At 41.0% G+C, this 19,930-nt stretch overlaps 1 protein-coding gene across 1 annotated transcript in view; it reads left to right on the top strand.

The window, feature by feature from the left end:
- Positions 1-294: 294 nt before the first annotated feature.
- Positions 295-19,930, top strand: part of SCHIP1 (schwannomin interacting protein 1) — a 189,877-nt gene continuing 170,241 nt past the window's right edge. Inside the window, exon 1 of the mRNA XM_061452636.1 lies at positions 295-384. Coding sequence (XP_061308620.1) covers positions 376-384 — 9 coding nt within the window. The 5' untranslated portion in view covers positions 295-375. The remainder of the gene's footprint in view (positions 385-19,930) is intronic.

The following is a 19,930-nucleotide window of genomic DNA, read 5'->3' as shown; positions in this document are numbered from 1 at the left end:
TGAGCTGAGCTGCAACCTGCACATCTTTGCAAAACGATTAGAGCAGGATCCGAATCCGCCTGTAAATTCAAGTTTCCCTTCATTTCCATCGCTATACGTCTCTGAATGACAGCAAATTCATTCCTGCGCTGGAGACTTGCCAGAAGTTTCTCATCTCGCTGTCTGTGGGCTGCTCACTCCCTCTCTGGCTCTTTCTTTTTTTTTTTTCTTTGAGGTTTTTCTGATGCCTATAGAGTGAGCTCAACTCAAAGGTTTGCAGCTTTGCTCTCGTCTGCTATTCTGTAAGAGCCAGCCTGGGCGCCGGTACAGTCAGGAGTAGTGTGTGAACATCGGATTTCTGCCTTGTTTCCCTGCAGGTGACTCAGAAACTTCACAATGCGGCTGGTAATGTATTTAATTTTCTAAATAAATACTTAAGCATTCCGCTCGTGCAGCTTTGTCAGCTTTTGGATAGACCGGCATTTCTACAACTAATTAAATGAGGAGATGTCAGGAGGTGGCGGATGCCTACTGGGACATGGATGCTGTTTGTTTTACTCTCCAGCCAGAGATGTAGAGGCAGATTTCCTCAAGGAATCTTAGATCAAGCAGCACTTTTTCCTTTAGATAAAGAAGCTTGAACAAATACAGATTAGCAGATGAAATTTCTAATGTGCACAGAGCTGCAGTAAGTTTATTAGTGAAACTGAAATTTAAGGATGTGTTATGCTGTAGGCTCAGAAAGGAAAGAATCGTCTTCATGTGCTAACAATTTAAAACAGTGTTTGAAAAAGATGCCTGAGGATTCAGAAGGCTCTGCTGAGCAGTGGTCATGCTGCTGTGGCAGAATTTCCCTATGTTTAACTGCCCTTTTCTTTTGCTCTGCAATTATTAGAAAATAACATGGCTATGGGTTCATGGGGTGACCCTACAGGGCTTTTCAGCTTCGGTATTCAGCAGGCATTTCAGCTCCTCTAAATAGAAGCCTCTGAATAGTAAGCAGATCAATGTAGGGCTCCTGTAGCCAGGAGTTCAGCTGTTTGTCAATATGTAAAATTTCACAGCTCTCATCGGGTGCAGTACAGGCAGCTTCCTAGATTCTTATGAAGTCATCCAGGAAATGCTGTGGGGACCAATGCTGGCTCTGACAGTGGTCAAAGGACTGAAGTAATTAATCTCAGATTTATTTTTTAATTATTTTTTTCCATTCTGAGAACAGTAATTTTAATAAGCAGAGATTTAGTTTGGAGGGGCTATTTGTCTGTATTTAGCATCAGAGCTCTTTTAAGAACAAATTCTGCCTGGTTTCCTTCAGCAAGACTTCCCTCAAGACTGGCTTACACAATGTGTTATCTTTACACCTGATGATAAACTGTACATCACCTCAGTACAGTGCTGAAATAGCCCATGAGGCTTTTTCATTTCCTTCTGCTTACAAACAGCTTAAATGTTTTATGCCTCATTACAGAGTTATCCATCAGAAGGCAATGTATGGAAATGACTATATGTAAACACCACAGGGTAAAAAATAAAACTAGGTGCTATTAACTCTGAAGAGATAGAACAGACTAACCTGCTTCTGAGACAACATTTGAAGGTAAAGCTAACTGTGAGTGGTAGCTCATGCATCTCATGGTGAGGGTTCTGATGCAGCAGGTGAGGATACATCCTGCACAGGCAATTCTTCACCACGTAGCATCCGCTGTTTTTCTTAATTCAGTGGGAAAGGAGGAGGAGGTTTAACATGTTGATATTGATATATCTGACATGACATAGAAGATATGGCTCTTAGTTCTAGTGTGGGTGGATGTAAATAAGCAAATATTGAATTATCATTTCTACAAAGCTAAAATTAATCTGAGCTTCTCTGTTTTCCAGGACAACTTGTCAGACAATGTAAACTAATCTGCTATATTGCACAGGAAAAAAGAATGCATTTGAAACATCTAATTTACCTAGAGCTGGATGTATTTTGATCCCTTGCCTGTTTCAAGTTTTTTCAGCTTTCCAATAGGCTAGAGAAACTGTATAGGTAGTCTTACAAACAAAAGAAATACATAAAGGATTTACTTTAGTAGTAGGATGCTAGGATTCACTAAATGTTCACAGTGTAGCACTGTAAAGCCTTGTGCCTTATGGCAAATTATTTTCTCACCTGCTTGCACTATACATTCAAAGTACAGATACTGTATGAGACCTTCACTTGCTTTAAATCTCTGGCCTCTTAAAACTCTGATTTTATTTTACTTGAGGGTCCTTACTTTTGCAGGTTCTTACTTTTGCAGTTTGTGGACTTGTGTAATCTCAATAAAACCAAGAAGGCTATTTATGTGCCTAAGGGCTAGATCATCTGTTTTGTTTAAAAGCTTGAAATATGAAAATTAGATCAAATGCAAGGAAAATGTTTGCATTTACAGTAATTTCCCTGGATTTTCATAAAGAAAGTACAGTAATAAAAGACAGTTTGTTAGTATGCTTTGTGAAGGTGAAATCTTATTATTTCAGAATGCCTGTAACTATTATACAGCCTTGTAGCTGTATGTAAGCTTTACAGTAAAACCAATATTTAACTATTTTTATATCTGAAAAGCTTGCATTGTCACATCTCAGAGCATTAGAAAGGCAGTAATTCAGGTGGATTGAAGTGTAGACTCCAGATTTTGTCCCACGTCACTATGCTGTCCACTGAGCAACAGGGGCAACTGAGTTCAGATACACTCCTCTACAACAGGTTGGATGAGTAAATACAATGTGCAAAACCACCTGCAGCAACACCAGAGATAACATAAAAATTTCTAATGAAACGAAGATGGAGTTTGATCACAAGATAGATGAAGTCACAGCTCTGCTCTCCCTGGATTTGACAGAAGCTAGACGTGGAAACATTTTCATTTAGCAAGGTCATATCCATCCAATAGTATATAATGTGGTTTTTGAGGAAAAACAATGCTGGGAAAATATCTACGAGGCAAGATTAATAATCAAGTCTCCAGTATCTCTATAGGAACAGGAGAGTCAATTGAACTTAGACAATACTTCATTTAAAGGTATGTCAAAGAAGTGAAGATAAACGTGGACTAAAATTGTCCCTAGGAAAACTGTGATGGTGGGTGTTGGTAGAACCAGGCTAACATGGTTTGTAGACACTGAAATTGGCCATTAAAATGAACTAGGCAATCCAGACTGAGCTCTTGGGAGGCAGGTGGAGAGAAACTCCCAGCCGATAAGACTGGGTGCATTCCCCATGCAGTTTGCATGATGGATGAAAAAATACCTTGAAGCAAGAGTCTTCAAAGTGGAGGCAGCCACTTTTGGAGATGACGTTTGACCCCTAGCATTGACTGTAACAATGCACCTCAGTTGTGGTCGGCCCTCCTGCTGGCCATGACATCTCAGAGGAGCTGTTTCCTGGGAAGATGCTAAAAATGAAGTACGTGTCATTTGGCTAAACAGGAAAGGATTTGGAACATAAACCACTCATCAGTCTGAAACTTTGTTGTTCTCAAGGAAGAGGATTGAAAGGAATGATTTATTGTGGTAGGAAGAGACGTAATGAATAAGACGATGAAGGCATAGTTATGCTGAATATAGGAAAATTTTCCTGTTGTATGGTCTTTTTTTATAGTATGCAAAATAACCTCCACAGGGAGCCAAATGAAATTTTACTACTTAAGCACTGAAAAAGAGCTGTGACAAGCTCTGTGCCCAAATGAATAGGGCACATACTGGATCAGGCAACTGGATTCATTTTAAAAAAAATCTCTATTACCATTTTGTGGCAAAAGAAATTTGTAGTAAAACTTGAAGTTATTTTCAGAATTCAATGAGGTGTTTAAATGGGACTATTAAATTGTAAGTGTTTAAAACACCTATAAAATATAGGTGTTCAACAGGACTATTAAATGCAAAGTGTAGCTGAGGTGCATTTCCACATCAGCAGCACTGTTCAACTTTTCTGGCAAGAAATTAGAACAATAAAACTAGAAGAACTTTTCCAATAATTCTTGCACAGGACTGAGCATATTGTATCTGATGCTCTGTGCTAGCCAGCTGGATGTGGAGATTGGTGTAATCAACCCACCATGCCCAATTTTAACTGACATATCTGAAAACAGCTAAGCTACTTCAATGCAAAGGCATTTGCAGGAAAGTGCTCCCAAGCCTTTTGCTTCTCTGAGGGGTGGCAGCACGGTTGCCAGTCACTTTACAGAATTACCCGAAAGTACTTGTAAAACCACTTTGCAATATTCATGGCAGCATGAATCCACTGCTCCCACCACCAGGAGATTTTGCTGAACTTTCTGTGCCCAAAGCTCCCCTTCCTGGGCAAAGAGCACAGGAAAAGGAAGAAATTAAATGTGTCAGTGGTCTCTGAGCACTCCCCTGCTGGGAGGTTTAGTCTGTGCAGTGATTCTGAGGTTTTATGAAATGCTCTCATCTTAATGCATTGAGTACTATCTTAGTGCATCAAGCTGAAACCAAGAGAGGCTTCTGCTACAGTGTTTTGGTTGTAATTACTCTTATTGCTGCACCTGAAATACCTGAGAGTGCAGGAAGCCAATTACCCAGGTGCCAGCATCTCCACATTAGTGGGGTGGGAGTCAGTGCTATTTCTTTTCCTGCTTGGCCTCTTGGGTAAGAGCCAGTATCTTCTGGAACTGGGAGTGGGCAGGTTTGCCTTTCCATTGTCAGATGTTAGAGCTGTCATCTACCTTCTGTTTTACTGTTGTACTTGTGTAGTGGTAGGGAGTAACAGGTAAGAGAGTGTTATTCCTCTTCTTGGTAAGGCTGGAATGTGAGTGCTATGCCTGCTTGCAGGAGAGAGTTCTCCTGTGGTTATTTATCTTTCTTTCACATTTGGACCCTAAAAAACAGAACATTAAAGCATGTCACAGGAGGGAAAATGTGTAACTTGCTATATAGCAATAACCTGTTGTCATGGTTTAAACCACGACACCTGTAGACTCTGGAGAGAGATGGCTGCTTTTTTTTACAGTATTTGTGCAGGTCCCAGCTGGGTCTGGTGTGCTGCTGCATTCATCCTATGTCCCTCTGGAAAGCGGCCTTTCTCCCTAGGCGGTGGTGAGGTGGGAATGGGAAAATCTGTTGCGATACTCTTGGGCAGAGCCTGCTTTTCTGAGCAAGTAGCTTACAACCATGTTGTTTATGCAAAGCTTCTGTGTCTCCAGGCACTGGACTCTGTGACTGTGACCTAAAGCTGAATTACCTCCACAGGCCCTATAGCGAAGCGCCTTTTTTTATTAGATGTCAGTAGGATGTTCCTGACCTGGTCTCAGCTGTGTTACTGCTTCTAAATGTTATGGTTTGTGTTTGATCAAATTTTTACACAAGGGAGTGGACAGTACTTTGTGGTGTTCACATGGTATGTTTGTCTCCATGAAGAACACAATGTAATATTTTCTTTGGAGATAAATATTTGATAAGATCCAAATTTGAGAGGAAGCAGTTTCCCTGATCACAAACAGAATGAGAGGTGGGACATGTGTATGCTGACTATAAAATGCCCTTTGCTATTAATGGTACCAAATGCAAGGAAGTTATTCTGTTGATGTGTGCTGATGTTGGAAATGAAGCTCTGGTCCATGCTCTCTATCCCCTATGTTCTCACAAAGGGGTGCAGCCAGGGATTCTGGGCATAGATGGGATCAAGGAAGACCACTCTTTCAGTCCTTCCCTGTGGAGCAAGACCTGCAAGGAATGGGCTGTGACCAGATCTGGAAGAGACCAGTGGTTTAGTGAAGGAAGTGGCAAAAAACTTCTGTCTCTTTGTCCGGAAGCTATGCGGCATTTTGATACCTGAGAGATCGCAATAACTCTTTGGTACTGTTATAGTGGAACATCTGTGGTACTACTGTTTCCAAACCATGGATGAAGTTAGAAATGTTCTGCTATTTTGACAGAATGCAGTGTTACAGATGGGTGAGATAGCTTGCAGATATGAACCATCACCTATAATCCATAATCCTGACAAATCTTTAATGCGGGATGGGCTCCGGATAGAAAGCTCATGGTAGTTAAAGGTGGCTTCACACATGCATGGGTTGTTGTTGGCCATGACAGACCCTCCAATTGGAGGGAAGGGAATTGGGTGGTGCCAGCATTATGGTGTTCTGCATGTCCTTGTTATACCATCTAGCAGTGTCATGCTCTAAACTGTGGTCATCTTGCTTTGTGTATCTACAGCATGAACTTTATCTCTCATCTTGTGTCTTTCATTGTTGTCTGGTGTTTGCTCTCTTGGCACTGAAAATGGCTCCTGAGTCTGGGAGCTTGGCTAGTGTTTCCAGCAGCATCAGCTGGTGTTAGTGAAAGATTAGATCTGCCCACAAACCTGCTCTCTTCCACAAGAGAGAAAACAACGTTTGGAAGTTGGAACAGGTGATTTTGTTCCATCTGCAGTTTCAGGGCACAATATTTTTAATGTGCTGTACTCAGGACTGGTTGGGCAATGCAATGCCTTGTGGGAGAGTTGGGGTGGTTACCTGCAGCCAGTTTAATTGCAGATAAACTAATATGGTTTGCAAGCTGCCCCACAGTAGCATTTGAGTGAGATGTGATATGGTATAGCATTGTAAACCTTGATATTAATTTTTAATAGTCTTTGGATACCCTTTGGAAGGATGCCCTCCATAGAATATTAGTCCCCGACCTTCAAAGCTCCAGCTTTCCTGGTGGATAAATTGTACAGTAGCAAATATCTATTTCCAAGGGCTTGCAATCAACTTCTACTTGTTTGAAAGTAAGTGGCCATGTGTCTCCTTTGCAAAGGCATGTCTGGTTGCAACTGCTCAGGATAACGGAAGCTTTTGTTTATAGAAAATATAAGCTGTTCCTCGACTGATAGGAGTGTTTTGAGAACCTCCTAGGGAAAAGGTAAATCAATTTGCTAGAAACTAAAAGATACCCTTTCTTTAATCCTTTCTTTTTTTTTTTTTTTTTTTTCAGACCTAACAGACTGCTTTTCTGTAGGCTTTTCTGTACTAGCTTTGTTTAAGGAGCAGAAATATCTTAATACAATGTTAGAAAACATAAAAAAAATGCTGTTCCCTACCCTTTACAACTCTGCTCACTCTGAGAATGATCAGAAATGAGGAAAAACCTTTTGGAGTGACTTTCCCTTCTTCCCCTCCTCCGCCTCCTTGCACAATTCGTATCATACATTCATTCCTGTTAGTGAGTTCTAACTCTGGTGTGTTAATGTAGAGCATCTTGTTTATTTGTGATAAGCATGAAACAAATTAGGGCATGTTAACGTCTTCTGCAGTCCTACCTCAGATTGCCTCTTGGCAGATATCCTCTCATCAATTTCTGCAGTGCCGTAGGTAGCTGAGCTTGATCTTTCTTTTGCCATCCTGGGCATAATCCCAGAAACATTAGGTTTGGAAATCTTTCAGCAAAAATGGCTGGTGATTATGCTTGCTGCCTGCCAACATGTCCCTTGCCAGGAAGCGGTAGGAATAATGGCCACACCTCGACAAATGGCCTAACAAGCTGAATTCACATCCATTTGGAAGCAGGTTATACATGAGTGCAAAGCAAAACCATCAGCTCTTATTTCCTTTTGGACCCTTCTTAATATTCTGTTTTCTTGCTTTTAGTAGACTAGTTTTGAATAAGCAGCTACTTCTGTGTTGATACGTGGGTATCAGTCAGACACTGGTGTTGCAGGAGGAGCTCAAGGGCTGGTGGTGGATGGCATTTGCTAGTTCCCCATCTCTGCTGGTATGATGTGATGTGGCCAACAGCCCATCTTGTGAAATGTAAGATATTGCAGGCTTTCATACTTAATTCAGGAAAGCGCATAGAAAAAAAATACCTTGAATGCAAGCTCAAGGAATATGGAGGTTAACAGGGTATTACAGCCTGTAAAACAGTGGAGGACAGCCAGTGATGTTCTCGGTGTGCTATTCCCATCGCTGACCTATCGGTACCCACTGCTGACAGGAGTGAGTCATGGTGGATGTGCCTTTGTCACCAGCTGTAGAATTCCTCTTCTTTTTGTTTTCATATCCTTCTCCGGAATGAAGCTGCAGCTGCAAAGGTCACCAGACATCAAATGCTTCAAGTCACTGTTGTTATCCTTGGAAGAAAATTGCATCACTTAAGCTAATTACCAAATGGCATTTTTCTTCTGAAAAATTACATACCTGTGCTCTCTAGGAACACAGAGTGCACAGCTTTGAAAGCAAAGTCGTTCCTAAGTCTTTTTGAGTGATGCAATTTAGTTAACCTACTTCCTAAAGCACAATTAAGCGTAGCTAAATAATGGCTATACAGGAATGACCTTTCCTCAAAAAAACTCTAGTGCTTGTGCAAATGGTATTTCACTAAGAAGGTTTGCAGAGCAGCTAGCATCCAGTTGGTGCTTGAAGAGTTACCAGTCCTTCCCTGGGAGGGTGTGCTTGTCTCTGCTCTTGACTTCATCTTGTCTCCAGAAGAGTTAGCAGGTGTGAGCCGCTTGCCAAAGCGTCCTCCCTCTAATTTATCAGCTTCATGGAAAGCAATGGAATTAAAGCCTTTGGGACAGAGTTTGAAGGTGTGGGGAAGCAGAGGTGCTTGGGGGTGTTGCCTGGTCTGTAGCTACGCTGTTGGAAGTGGTGACAAGCAGAGCAGCTTCTAGGTTTTGTGGGTTGTGGTTTTTTTGTTGCTTTTTTCCTCCTTCCCATAAGAGCTGTATTGCTCCCCCTTTGTATGTTCCCAGCAGTTCATATCTTGCTCTGGATAAATTCTTGCTTAAGCCTGGATGTTAACAGCAGTGGTACAACCCAGCAAAGGTTTTGTCTTGTTCCTGAGTACTTTCAAGGTATTTTAAAGCCAGATGCAAATTTTCTTTCCTATGATCCTGCCTGTTAGGACATCCTTTAGTAATAAAATTCATCAGTAGAAATGAACAGGTTTGGAAATGCTGTAGTCAAAAATGTGACCTCAGCTCTTATTTTTCAAGCCAGTAGATGTCTCTGAGTCTGTAGTGTGAATCCCAAAGGCAGGCTTTAGTGTAGCATTATACCACCAAAAAGGTACTGAATGAGTAAAACCTAAAGAGGCAAGATTGGCTAAAATCACACTTTGCAGGTTTGAGGAGCTTTTTGCATCAGATCTGCTGGCAGGTTTGGATAAGATATTGATGCATCAGTGTTAAGAAGAGCTTGCTGTTTGTTTTCCAGCTCCATGTTTCACAGAAATATTCTCACTTCGCTTTTTTAATGAAAAAAAAATGTATTTCTGGTTGTCTGTGTTTGCAGAGGATAGTTTACAAATGTGAAGCCCAAAGGCTCAACAAGCCAGAGGCAAATAAAACACCAGTATTTACAGTTTTTTAGAGTAACTCTTTTTTAATTGAGTTTCATGACATTTGGTGCTTTGGTTTATGGATTTTGAATGATAAAATAGTGGTTTTGAAGTATCTTGCAAATTGCTAACACTATCAGATTCTGTAAGTTAATCATAAACGTTATAAATTGCCATGTGAAAAACATTATTTAAAAAAGAAATAGAACTGTTTTATGAATCCTGTTTTGAGAGGTTTCCTCACATCTCATAAATTACTTGGAAATTATTTAAGCAAAGAAGAAATAAAGTAAAATTGAAATCTTTACTGTTTTATCTTTCTCCTTCCTTTTTATCTCCTTCCCATTCCAAGTCCTTCATATAGTGACCGAGTATAGCATTGTCCTTTTTTATAAAATGTAATAGATGGTAGGCTTATTTTTAACTATATTGTTATAGTCAATACTGGTCAAATGGTCAGACTATATTGTCTGACCATCTAGATCTACCAGCCATTATGTGTATTGTACTGGCAATGTGCAGCCTTGAGGGGGAGGGGGAATCTGCTCTGTTCTTATTTTCCTTTCATTATTTTTAAAAAGAGCCATCTTTTATTGAGGGTATGGGCTCAGGGCACTGCTCTGGCCATCACGCAGAAGTGCTCCAACTGCAGCAGTAGTCTGGATCCCAAGCAGTGGTGACTGGGGCAGTTGACATCCTCTTTGGTGTAATAATCCAGCTCATAGTTCAGAAGTTTAGATGGGCATACATCCTTCTGTGGTAACCTATACGTTGTGTTATCCTTTCTCCCTATACATCTAGACCTGTCTTGCCCTTAGCATACTGCTGAGCTCTATCTTCTCCTGACAAGGAGCTTCTAAACTCAGAGCCTGTTGTGTGAGAACATTTCTTCTTCTCATTTTTTATTTGCTGCTTATTTTCAAAGGAATGTTAATACCCAGTACTGAAAACTGCTGAGCTAAATTCCCAGCAATGAGCTGGAGGGTTTATGGGCGACTGTTTCTGTCCACCCTTTTTCTGATGGGAGAAGCTCCAACATGTTCTCTGGGGATGAACTTTCTTCATAGCCTGGCCAGTCTGGTAACTTGTCTACAGGCTCTTGTTTCTCAGTGAAGGAACATAGGTCTAATACCTTAGTGCCTTTAGGTTTGCACGTAAATCTAGTTATAGACTCCAGTATCTGTTGCATTTCACTCATTAATAGTAAGTTTAATCTACCGTCAATTTTACCAAACTTCAGCATTATTTATGGTCTTTGTTAGGTTTGACTGAATGCTACTGAGTCAATCCTGCGAATCTTTCACCCTTGCTGCTCATCTGGTTTTCTATATCAATAATAAAAGTAATTCTATGAAGCTCTGTTAAGCTCTTTTCAAGCTGTGAAAGTTTTGCTTGCTTATTCCTGAATTCTGCACATATAAATCTTTATACTCAATCAAGGAATTCATTTACATGCTATGTATATCTTGGCTATACCTCAACTACTGCCATTTTGTCCCTGTTTCAGAATATTATGCACATTAATTAAAAAACAGTTAAATAATATTTGTCAAAGTTTGTTTAAAAAACCCAGTGTAAACCAGCTGCTTTCAGAAATACACAGACACTTCAGCTGAGTCTCCTATCAATGCTTTAAACAGCTTTAATTAACCTTTTTAAAGTATTGAAAATGTTTTACATGCTCATAACTGAATAAATAAGCAGTTCTTTAAGAAAGATTTTGTTTAAGACAGCCGTGTGTATCTCCCATAGAAACACACGGTTGAGGTCTAAGAGTCATTTTAGGTGATTCTGCATTTGTGCTTTGTGGCAAATAGTCTTAATTCTGGTAAAAGGTTACTGGATTTTAGGCATATCTGAAAGAATTTATTTTCCTTGAGCAAAGGCTCATTGTAAAAAGGTAATTTGGTACCAGCAGTTCTCCTAGGTGGACAATTTCTGATTTATATGGAAGTGGCAAAGAAATACTATTTTCTATCTTAGGAAGCATTCCCCCTGCTGTTCTCTTGTCATTCTGAATGAGGCTGCTCTTGCTGGTTCTTGCTGCATAAACCGAAATGCTCAAAACCCTTAATATTGTTGACCTTATGGTGTCTGCATCTGTACTGAGCTTAACTGCTTTACTTGCTAGAGTTTAAATACTTTACTTGCTAGGGTTGATGCAGGGCTTTGCTTCACATGGGAAATATGTGTTCTTGCTGTCCAGTCCATACATTGCTCATCTGAATTTCCTGTATGTGCATGTGATGCATAAGATGGTGAACTCACCATCTCTTCACCATGCAAGAGGGAGCATGAAAAAAAAATCCCCAATACTCAGTTGAGCAACAGGAACCCAAAAGTTTGTTCTCTCTGTTCTCACTGAAAGTAATGTTCTCATTACCAGTAGTGCTGATTATTTTTTCTTGTTGACCTTACCAGGAACAGGCTGAGACAAATACTGAGAGCATTTAAAATTCCCTTCTGTATAGTTAAAAAAAAAACACAAAAAACAAAACTAAGAAAAATCTTGACATCATAAAGGAAGTGTATGCTTTTTGGTCTTAGGATTTCAGTTTTACTATGAAAATTATTATAAATCAAACAGCTAAGTTACCTTTTTACATTCTGAGACACATATACGAACATAGGACCAGTCTGGCATGTCCTAACTGTTTTCATACCACCAAGAATTAGAATTAAACTTAGCTAGAGGTATTAAAGATAACAGGAAGGGATTCTACAGGTACATAGCAAATAAAAAACAGGCTAGGGAGAATGTAGGCCCCCTCAGGAAGCTCTCGGGAGAACTGGCTACACAGGATTTGGAGAAGGCTGAGGTTCTGAATGACTTCTTTGCCTTGTTCTTCACTGGCAAAGGCTCTGACCAAACCACCCAAGTCTTGGAAGGCAGATGCAGGGACTGTGAGAATGAGGACCTTAGACCCACTGTAGGAGAGGAACTGGTTCGAGACCATCTTAAAAACCTGAACGTGCACAAGTCCATGGGTCCTGATGAGATCCATCTGCGGGTCCTGAAGGAGCTGGGAAATGAAGTTGCGAAGCCGCTGGCCATCATATTTGAAAAATCATGGCAGTCAGGTGAAGTTCCCGATGACTGGAAAAAGGGAAATATAACCCCCATTTTCAAGAAGGGGAAAATGGATGACCTGGGGAATGACAGACCAGTCAGTCTCACCTCCGTGCCTGGCAAAATCTTGGAGCAGATTCTCCTGGAAGGCATGCTAAAGCACATGAAAATCAACAAGGTGCTTGGTGACAGCCAGCATGGCTTCACTAAGGGGAAATCCTGCCTGACCAATTTGGTGGCCTTCTATGATGGGGCTACAGAACTGATGGACAGGGGTAGAGCAGTTGATGTCATCTACCTGCACTCGTGTAAAGCGTTCGACACTGTCCCACATGACATCCTTGTCTCTAAATTGGAGAGACATCAATTTGATGGATGGACCACTCGGTGGATAAAGACCTGGCTGGATGGCCGCACACAAAGAGTTGTGGTCAATGGCTCCATGTCTGGCTGGAGACCAGTAACGAGTGGTGTCCTTCAGGGATAGGTGTTGGGACCGGTCTTGTTCAACATCTTTGTCGCTGACATGGACAGCGGGATTGAGTGCGCCCTCAGCAGGTTTACTGATGACACCAAGCTGTGTGGTTCGGTTGATTCCCTGCAGGGAAGGAATGCCATCCAGACGGACCTTGACACACTTGTGAGGTGGGCTGATGCTCAACCTCATGAGGTTTAACCATGCCAAGTGCAAGGTCCTACACCTGGGTCGGAGCAATCCCAGGCACAGCTACAGGTTGGGCAAAGAAGAGATTCAGAACAGCCCTGTGGAGAAGGACTTGGGGGTGCTGGTTGATGAGAAAATGAACATGAGCCGGCAGTGTGCACTTGCAGCCCAGAAAGCCAACCGTATCCTGGGCTGCATCAAAAGGAGTGTGACCAGCAGGTCGAAGGAGGTGATCCTGCCCCTCTACTCTGCTCTCGTGAGACCTCACCTGGAGTATTGTGTGCAGTTCTGGTGACCTCAACATAAAAAGGACATGGAACTGTTGGAAAAAGTCCAGAGGAGGGCCACGAGGATGATCAGGGGACTGGAGCACTTCCTGTATGAAGATAGGCTGAGAAGGTTGAGGCTGTTCAGCCTGGAGAAGAGAAGGCTGCATGGAGACCTCATAGCAGCCTTCCAGTATCTGAAGGGGGCCTATAGGGATGCTGGAGAAGGACTCTTCATTAGGGACTGTAGTGATAGGACAAGGGGTAACGGGTTAAAATTTAAACAGGGGAAGTTTAGATTGGATATAAGAAGGAAATTCTTTCCTGTTAGGGTGGTGAGGCACTGGAATGGGTTGCCCAGGGAGGTTGTGAATGCTCCATCCCTGGCAGTGTTAAAGACCAGGCTGGACAAGGCCTTGGGTGATATGATTTAGTGTAAGGTGTCCCTGCTTATGGCAGGGGGGTTGGAACTAGATGATCTTAAGGTCCTTTCCAACCCTAACGATTCTTTGATTCTAAGAAGAGGTAGAAAGTGCTTTGTGAATCTGGGCTTATCTCTCAAATATGAAGCCTTCCTGGTTTTGTAGACTGAGTGGGATTTTGCCCTCTAACTTCTGCAACTGATTTTTGAAATGTAATCTAAATACGTAGTTAAAAATATTCCTTTTCTGTTTTACCCTTTTGGGTGTGGTTTTGCATCTTCGCTTTGTGTGATGGACAAGAAAGCCTGGCTGGGTGACGAATGGACCTTTCTTGCGCTTATGTCTGGAGTTAGTGGGCACCTTTTGGAGCCCTTGAAAGGGGAAAGGCTTTCAGACAGCCCATTTGTGCATCTGTATTTTCTGTGGTCTCCCCACCTTGTTCACCACTTTTGCCTGGGAGAGAGCAGTATGACTCTAATCATTTTGTCAGTTTATTTTTGTTCTCTTGCCTTGGATGAAAATTGCTGGTGAGAGCAAATGCCATCTTCAAGACTCTGTTTCAACTACACAGTGAGGGTGGATGCGCTTTGGCCACTACTGAAACAACTACTTTTTTGTTATCTTTTGCCTTTTTTAATGTTCTATTTTAAATCCACAACAGAAGATCCTTGAGACTGTAACTTCCTACTGTATAGGAACCTAGAAAATGCAGCATTCAGTTTTTCCAAGTTAGTCCTTAGCTAGGTGTCTAAATTTTATGGTAATATTTAGTCTACTTTCTCATTTTTCCTCTCCCCAAAGCAGCCTGAGCTCTAGCCCCTCTTTCCTTCTTTCTACGGGGAATGCAGGACACAACCCAACGAATCCAGCAGTGACTGACAGGGCATTTTCCATCGAACAGCAATAATCACCACAGCTGTTGTAGTGGTTATTGATCTGAAATCTGGGCAGCTGCATGATTGCTTTGAAATTGTGATGGAAAAAGTCCCCTCGCAAAGGAAGAGATGCAAAAGCTGGTTGGAGATGCTGGTGAGTTTAGGCTCAGCAGAGACCCAAGGGGTGTACATGTGTCTGTAAGCCACTTTCAGGTCAATTGTTTGGGAAGCTTTTCAGCGACATACTAAACCTGTATCGATCTCCTCATCACAATGGTCTCACAGAAATGAGATCTACTTATATATAAAGACCTGAACTGGGTAAAATTAATCAGCAATGTTGAAACTGAAATGTGTCTTAAGCAAAATGATAAATCTTATATTATTTTAAAACACTGCTGCTAATTGAAAAAGATTCTCAGTGGAGGTCTTAGTTAAGTGCAGTATCACAGGAAGCATGTGGACTTAAAATGCAACTAATTTTAGAGTGATCATGACTTCGGACAAACCTGTCTTTTTATGCAGTCTGAAAGCAAGGTAACATCATCTCTTCCTTAGTACAAAAACCACCAGCAAATGAATGTCACTGAAGCAAAGAATTTAATGTCTGTTCTGCAAATTAAAAGCTACTTTCTCTTTAGTTTTATGATTTGAAGTAACATTCCTGAATGAAGTGTTGTAATTAAAAGTAAAACTGAGGCCTGGGGATGATAGATGTGACTTGTGGGGCTTGCATGCTGGGAAGTCTCTGTCATTTTTCCCCAGCAGAATGTAGATGGGAGATTCATATCAGGACAGCAAACATATTCAAGCAGGGGTGGGAGAAGCAATTACATAGAGACCTGTCACTATGAGAAGCCTCTGAATATTCTTACGCAAATTTTAATTTAAAATATTGGTTTAATTGTCTGTTGGGGAACTTCATGTTCACTTTATAAGCAAAGCAATGATTTTGGTGATGGATGTGCCCCATCAGACTGGGAGGAGTTCTTCTCAGTGTGAAGATGAAGTGGCCTAAGACACTGAGTACTAGTGGTGCCTGTCACAACCCTAAAAATAAGAGGATTAAGTAATCTAGCATCTTACATTTATAATTGAGTATGACTTATCCAGTGATCTCTGACGGTGTAAATTGTATTGCACTAGGGGAGCTCAAACCAGTGGGCAAGATTAATGATCATATAATGAGAAGCTTGAAAACATTTTCTTCATACAGAAATTGAGGCATTAATTTAGACATAAAAGGCATAAATATTTGAAGACATTGGCTTGCTACAAGTGATAATATATAATAACAGCACTTTTCAAGTTTATCGCTGTTTTCAGTATCACAGATGGCTGTAAATTGTAGGGCTCTCTTCTATTGTGTCTTTCCCCTCTGCCAAATTAACAAAAGAATGTTAAATCTTGGCTAGCCTTAATACGGTGCATATGTTAACGATAGAAATTGCTTCATTGTGCTGCTAAATTGATGGAAGCAAGACAAGATGTGGGGAAATGTGTGTGTTTTAGTTGGTACTGGGTATTATTTTGGGATTCAGACTTATGTTCTGCACATAGTGGGGCTCTCTGGAAGATGAAATTTGCATTTCATGTTTGTTTTGAGTGCTTTCATGTTTCGGTTGCTACTGGGTGTATTTCAGGACAGAAATGTTCAGTATAAACTGGAGCTCTCTAGAAGGTAAGTAATTTCATATTTGGCAGTAGGTTTCTATTTTGAGTGATTGTATCCCAACTGGCCATGCAGATGCGCATTTCTGATCAATGTGTTGCTTTGAATTACAAAGAGGCAATTGCCCTGAACTCAGCCTGGTTTCTGGTGACTAAAAGGCAGACTATGAACAAGTTCTGAAGATAAAGTAAGTCTATAGCATGCAAGAGGTTATAGCTGCCCAAGCCCTATGTCACTTGTTGAATAGTTTGGAAAGTGTGTAGGTGAGAGAAGGGACTGCAGACAGATGAAGAGCATTATCCTAGCTAATGGATTTGAATGTTGGGGAGGGGGAGAGAGGGGGAAGGAGGAGGAGGGAAAGGGGAGTGGAATCTTGTCCTCTGAGCTTTTCTCAATGACAGCATTTGGGGGGGGGGGGGGGGGCATTCAGGTCATGTTTTGGAGATCCTGCTGTGATCTTTGCTCTTCTGTATGCTCAGCTGGTGACCTTAGGGCCTGAGAAGTCACAGGTGCAGCTAAAATCTAGAAGCACATCCAAATATTTGCCAGTTCTCCCTTCCTGCTCCCCACTCCAGACTGTGTACACAAAATGAACGAAAAGCTTTGCTCTTGGTCTCTCTGTGCTCTGATTCACTCTACAAAATGAAAATTGCTTCCATTTCTTTCCCAGACTGGATAATGAAATATCCTGCTGAAACTGTGTTGAGTACACATATAAGACAGGCCAGAAAGAAAAATAGCAATGTAGGCCATGGTTTAAAATGTATGTGCAAAGATGTTGGTTACCTTACCAAACAGGAGAAAGCAAGCTGTATAGAATAGAATACTATTTATAGAATAAAACAGCTTTCTGTGGGATAATTTTAACTTTGATGGACCCATCCTATGGAATAGTTCTGTTGTGTAGTTAGAAAAAGTATCAGGAATGCATGAGGGGGCTGAGTGTTTGGGTTAGTCTACTTTAATTCTGGCATTTAATTTGGCACTTAATTCTGGCAACACAAATGCTGACATTTAGTATGACATCAATTTTTTTGCTGTACATGTAAAATACAAGACTTTTCTGCTCATTCCAGCTTTCCAGGCAGGCATGACAGTGGTATCTTTCAAAGTCCTAATCTACTTTATTGACAAGGTCAAGAAAGCATTGATCTGACAGATTTTTGTGGTTAGCATAACTTTCAGTTTTTGCTCTTAGTAGTATCTCCATCAATTTGCAAAGAAGTTGAGAAATTATTATACATCCATATACAGAATAAATTTTTGTAGGGACCACTGTATGACTTGGAAGTCTTCCCTTGCTAAAACAGTAGAAAAATGGATATTCACATTTTCATATGAATAGACCTGTCTCTGCTATTTTAAAATGTTTCCTACTCTTACCTACCCATGGTTTAATGAAAGCAGACTGATGTGAAAGCAGAGCCGCTTTGCTCTGCACTGGTTTAATATCACTTTGGTGAGACTTAAGTTGCTCTTACTGAAAGTCTTAAATCATGTGTTTAGTGCTTCCTTTCTTCTCATTTTAGGCTCAGTGGGAATAATTGCCTTGCCTTTGTCTGCAATCTCTTGGAGAGTCAGCAACTGGGTTTTCTTGGAGCCAGTTGTCTTTATTGTTCAACAAAGCATAGCTCTGTTTTTATTCTGCTTTTAAGCCATTCCGTATTGCTGTAAGCATTGTGTCACAGGGAAGCATGGGGAGAGATGGAAAGACTCCAGGATCTTCTTGTATTGACCTGCTGATCATATGGACATTTTCATATCCATGACCGTATGTGTAGGTACAGGTACATTGTGCAAGCCTGAATAAATATATTGGTCTTGGTATAAATTCCCCTTCCAACCCCATTTGGAGTGTAAATGTGATGATAACCTGAAGATCCTAGTGTCTCTCTGAGATTTTCCTTAGTGTTTATTTTGAGCTGTAATGATACGGTTTGCCAAATAAAGACCAATGGACTAATCAAAACTTGATATAAATAGGCTTAAATGATAAAATATTTGCAGGGAAGTATGTTACATTTTCTCAGAAGTTAATATTAAATAAATGTTAAAACTAAAAATATTGAAACTCTTTTCATTAAAGAATTGAACACATGCTTTGTGTAGGAATGGTAAGGAAAAAGATATTCTCTGACAGTGTATTGATTTCGGCCTATTTGGAACACAGCCTCCTTTACGTTTTTCTTTGTGAGAAAATCCAAACATGTAACCAGAAGCTCACCTTGACCTTCTCGCTCCAGAGTTGCCGTCCGGCTAAGTATACTAATGGAGTTCACTTTAATACAGTGATGTTGCTGTTTGGAGCTCACTCAGATATGAATTATAGCCATGAAGAAATCTTTTTCTGACTCAGCTTTTCCACCTGCAGAGCTGCCCTGTGCAATCGCTGAGCTCGCAGCCCAGCATGGCCCTCCAGGGCCACCTGCAATCCATCACCATGCACAGGCCCTACTGAGACCTCAGTGCGAGCATCACAGGGAGCTGTAAGAAAAACCCACAGTGTGTTGTGATATAATTTATGCTAGTAAGCAGATTTAAATTATGTAAATTACTGTCTGCACTGAATCTGCCATCTGGAAAAAAGTTATGCATACAAAAATCTGTTCGGGCAATGTGAGGGACAGAGTATCATTGAAAAGGGAGGGGAGTTGATAGAATAAAACCAACCTGCTCTAGGAAAATTTATTCACCTGCTACAGTCCAGTGGTAAAGCTATTCTTCTGTAATAGCCAGTTTAATTTAGTAGGACTGAAACAATTGTTTAAAGCTACTTGGGAGTTTGAAGGCTTCCTTGTTATCTGGACCAAATAAAATGTGGGTTAGGATGCAAAGAAGGAGCAGGAAGGAAAGCTGGTATATCTAGAGCTGCAGGAGTGCAGGGGCCAGTCAGCAGTGTGATGGTAGGAGCAGAAGTGATGAGATCTAGCTGGAAAATTGTTGGGCCGAGGACAGGTTCTGCAGCCATCCTGTATGTAACATTTCTTGCAGTAAATGTGAACTTCCTGTATGTAACATTTCTTGCAGTGAATGTAAAAGGTTACAGCAATTAGTGCCTCCCTAGCATGTTAGCCGTCCCCATGTCTCTTTTGTCAGAGCAGACTTGTCTGGTTTCTTCTTCCCAAAGGAAGAGCTCCCATAAGCTGGAGGAACATATATCTCGGAGTTGTATCACCCAATGGCGAGTGTTTTCTGGGCAATATGTCCCGTTATGAGCAGGTATTGTCTTGCCTTTTGCTCCCAAGAGGTCCCAAGGCAAGACCTCTGCAGAGCATGTTACAGAAATTGATGCTGACAGGGAATAAGGACTCGTAAGACTACCTAGAAAGGCAGAGTTTTGTTCTTCACACGCTCACAAATAGTAAAGCCTCTTGGCTTACAAACACACTTGCATGTTTCAACTCAGCTACTTTTGTGTGCCTCCAGTTTAAGGAAGCAGCAGGCTCTCAGTGATGTGTCATTCATTACAGGAGCAGCACAGTATGCATATTAGTAATATTCTGTAAAGCAGAGCAGTAATTACAGAATGCTTTGTCAAATTTTATTATCTGTTACTACGAAGTATTGTGTGCACTATTACAGGATCTTATAGAGAAACCTTACTGACTTCATGCCTATTAACTCAGAAGGCACCGTATTTAATTTAAAAAAAACCCAAACAGTTGGAGATTGT

Source organism: Pezoporus flaviventris, unplaced genomic scaffold (genome assembly GCF_033815535.1).
Source record: "Pezoporus flaviventris isolate CSIRO_AGI_PZ_B2104156 unplaced genomic scaffold, CSIRO_AGI_Pfla_v1 ptg000013l, whole genome shotgun sequence".
In the NCBI taxonomy this organism is placed as follows: domain Eukaryota; kingdom Metazoa; phylum Chordata; class Aves; order Psittaciformes; family Psittacidae; genus Pezoporus; species Pezoporus flaviventris.
This window is presented reverse-complemented; position numbering and strand designations above follow the sequence as displayed.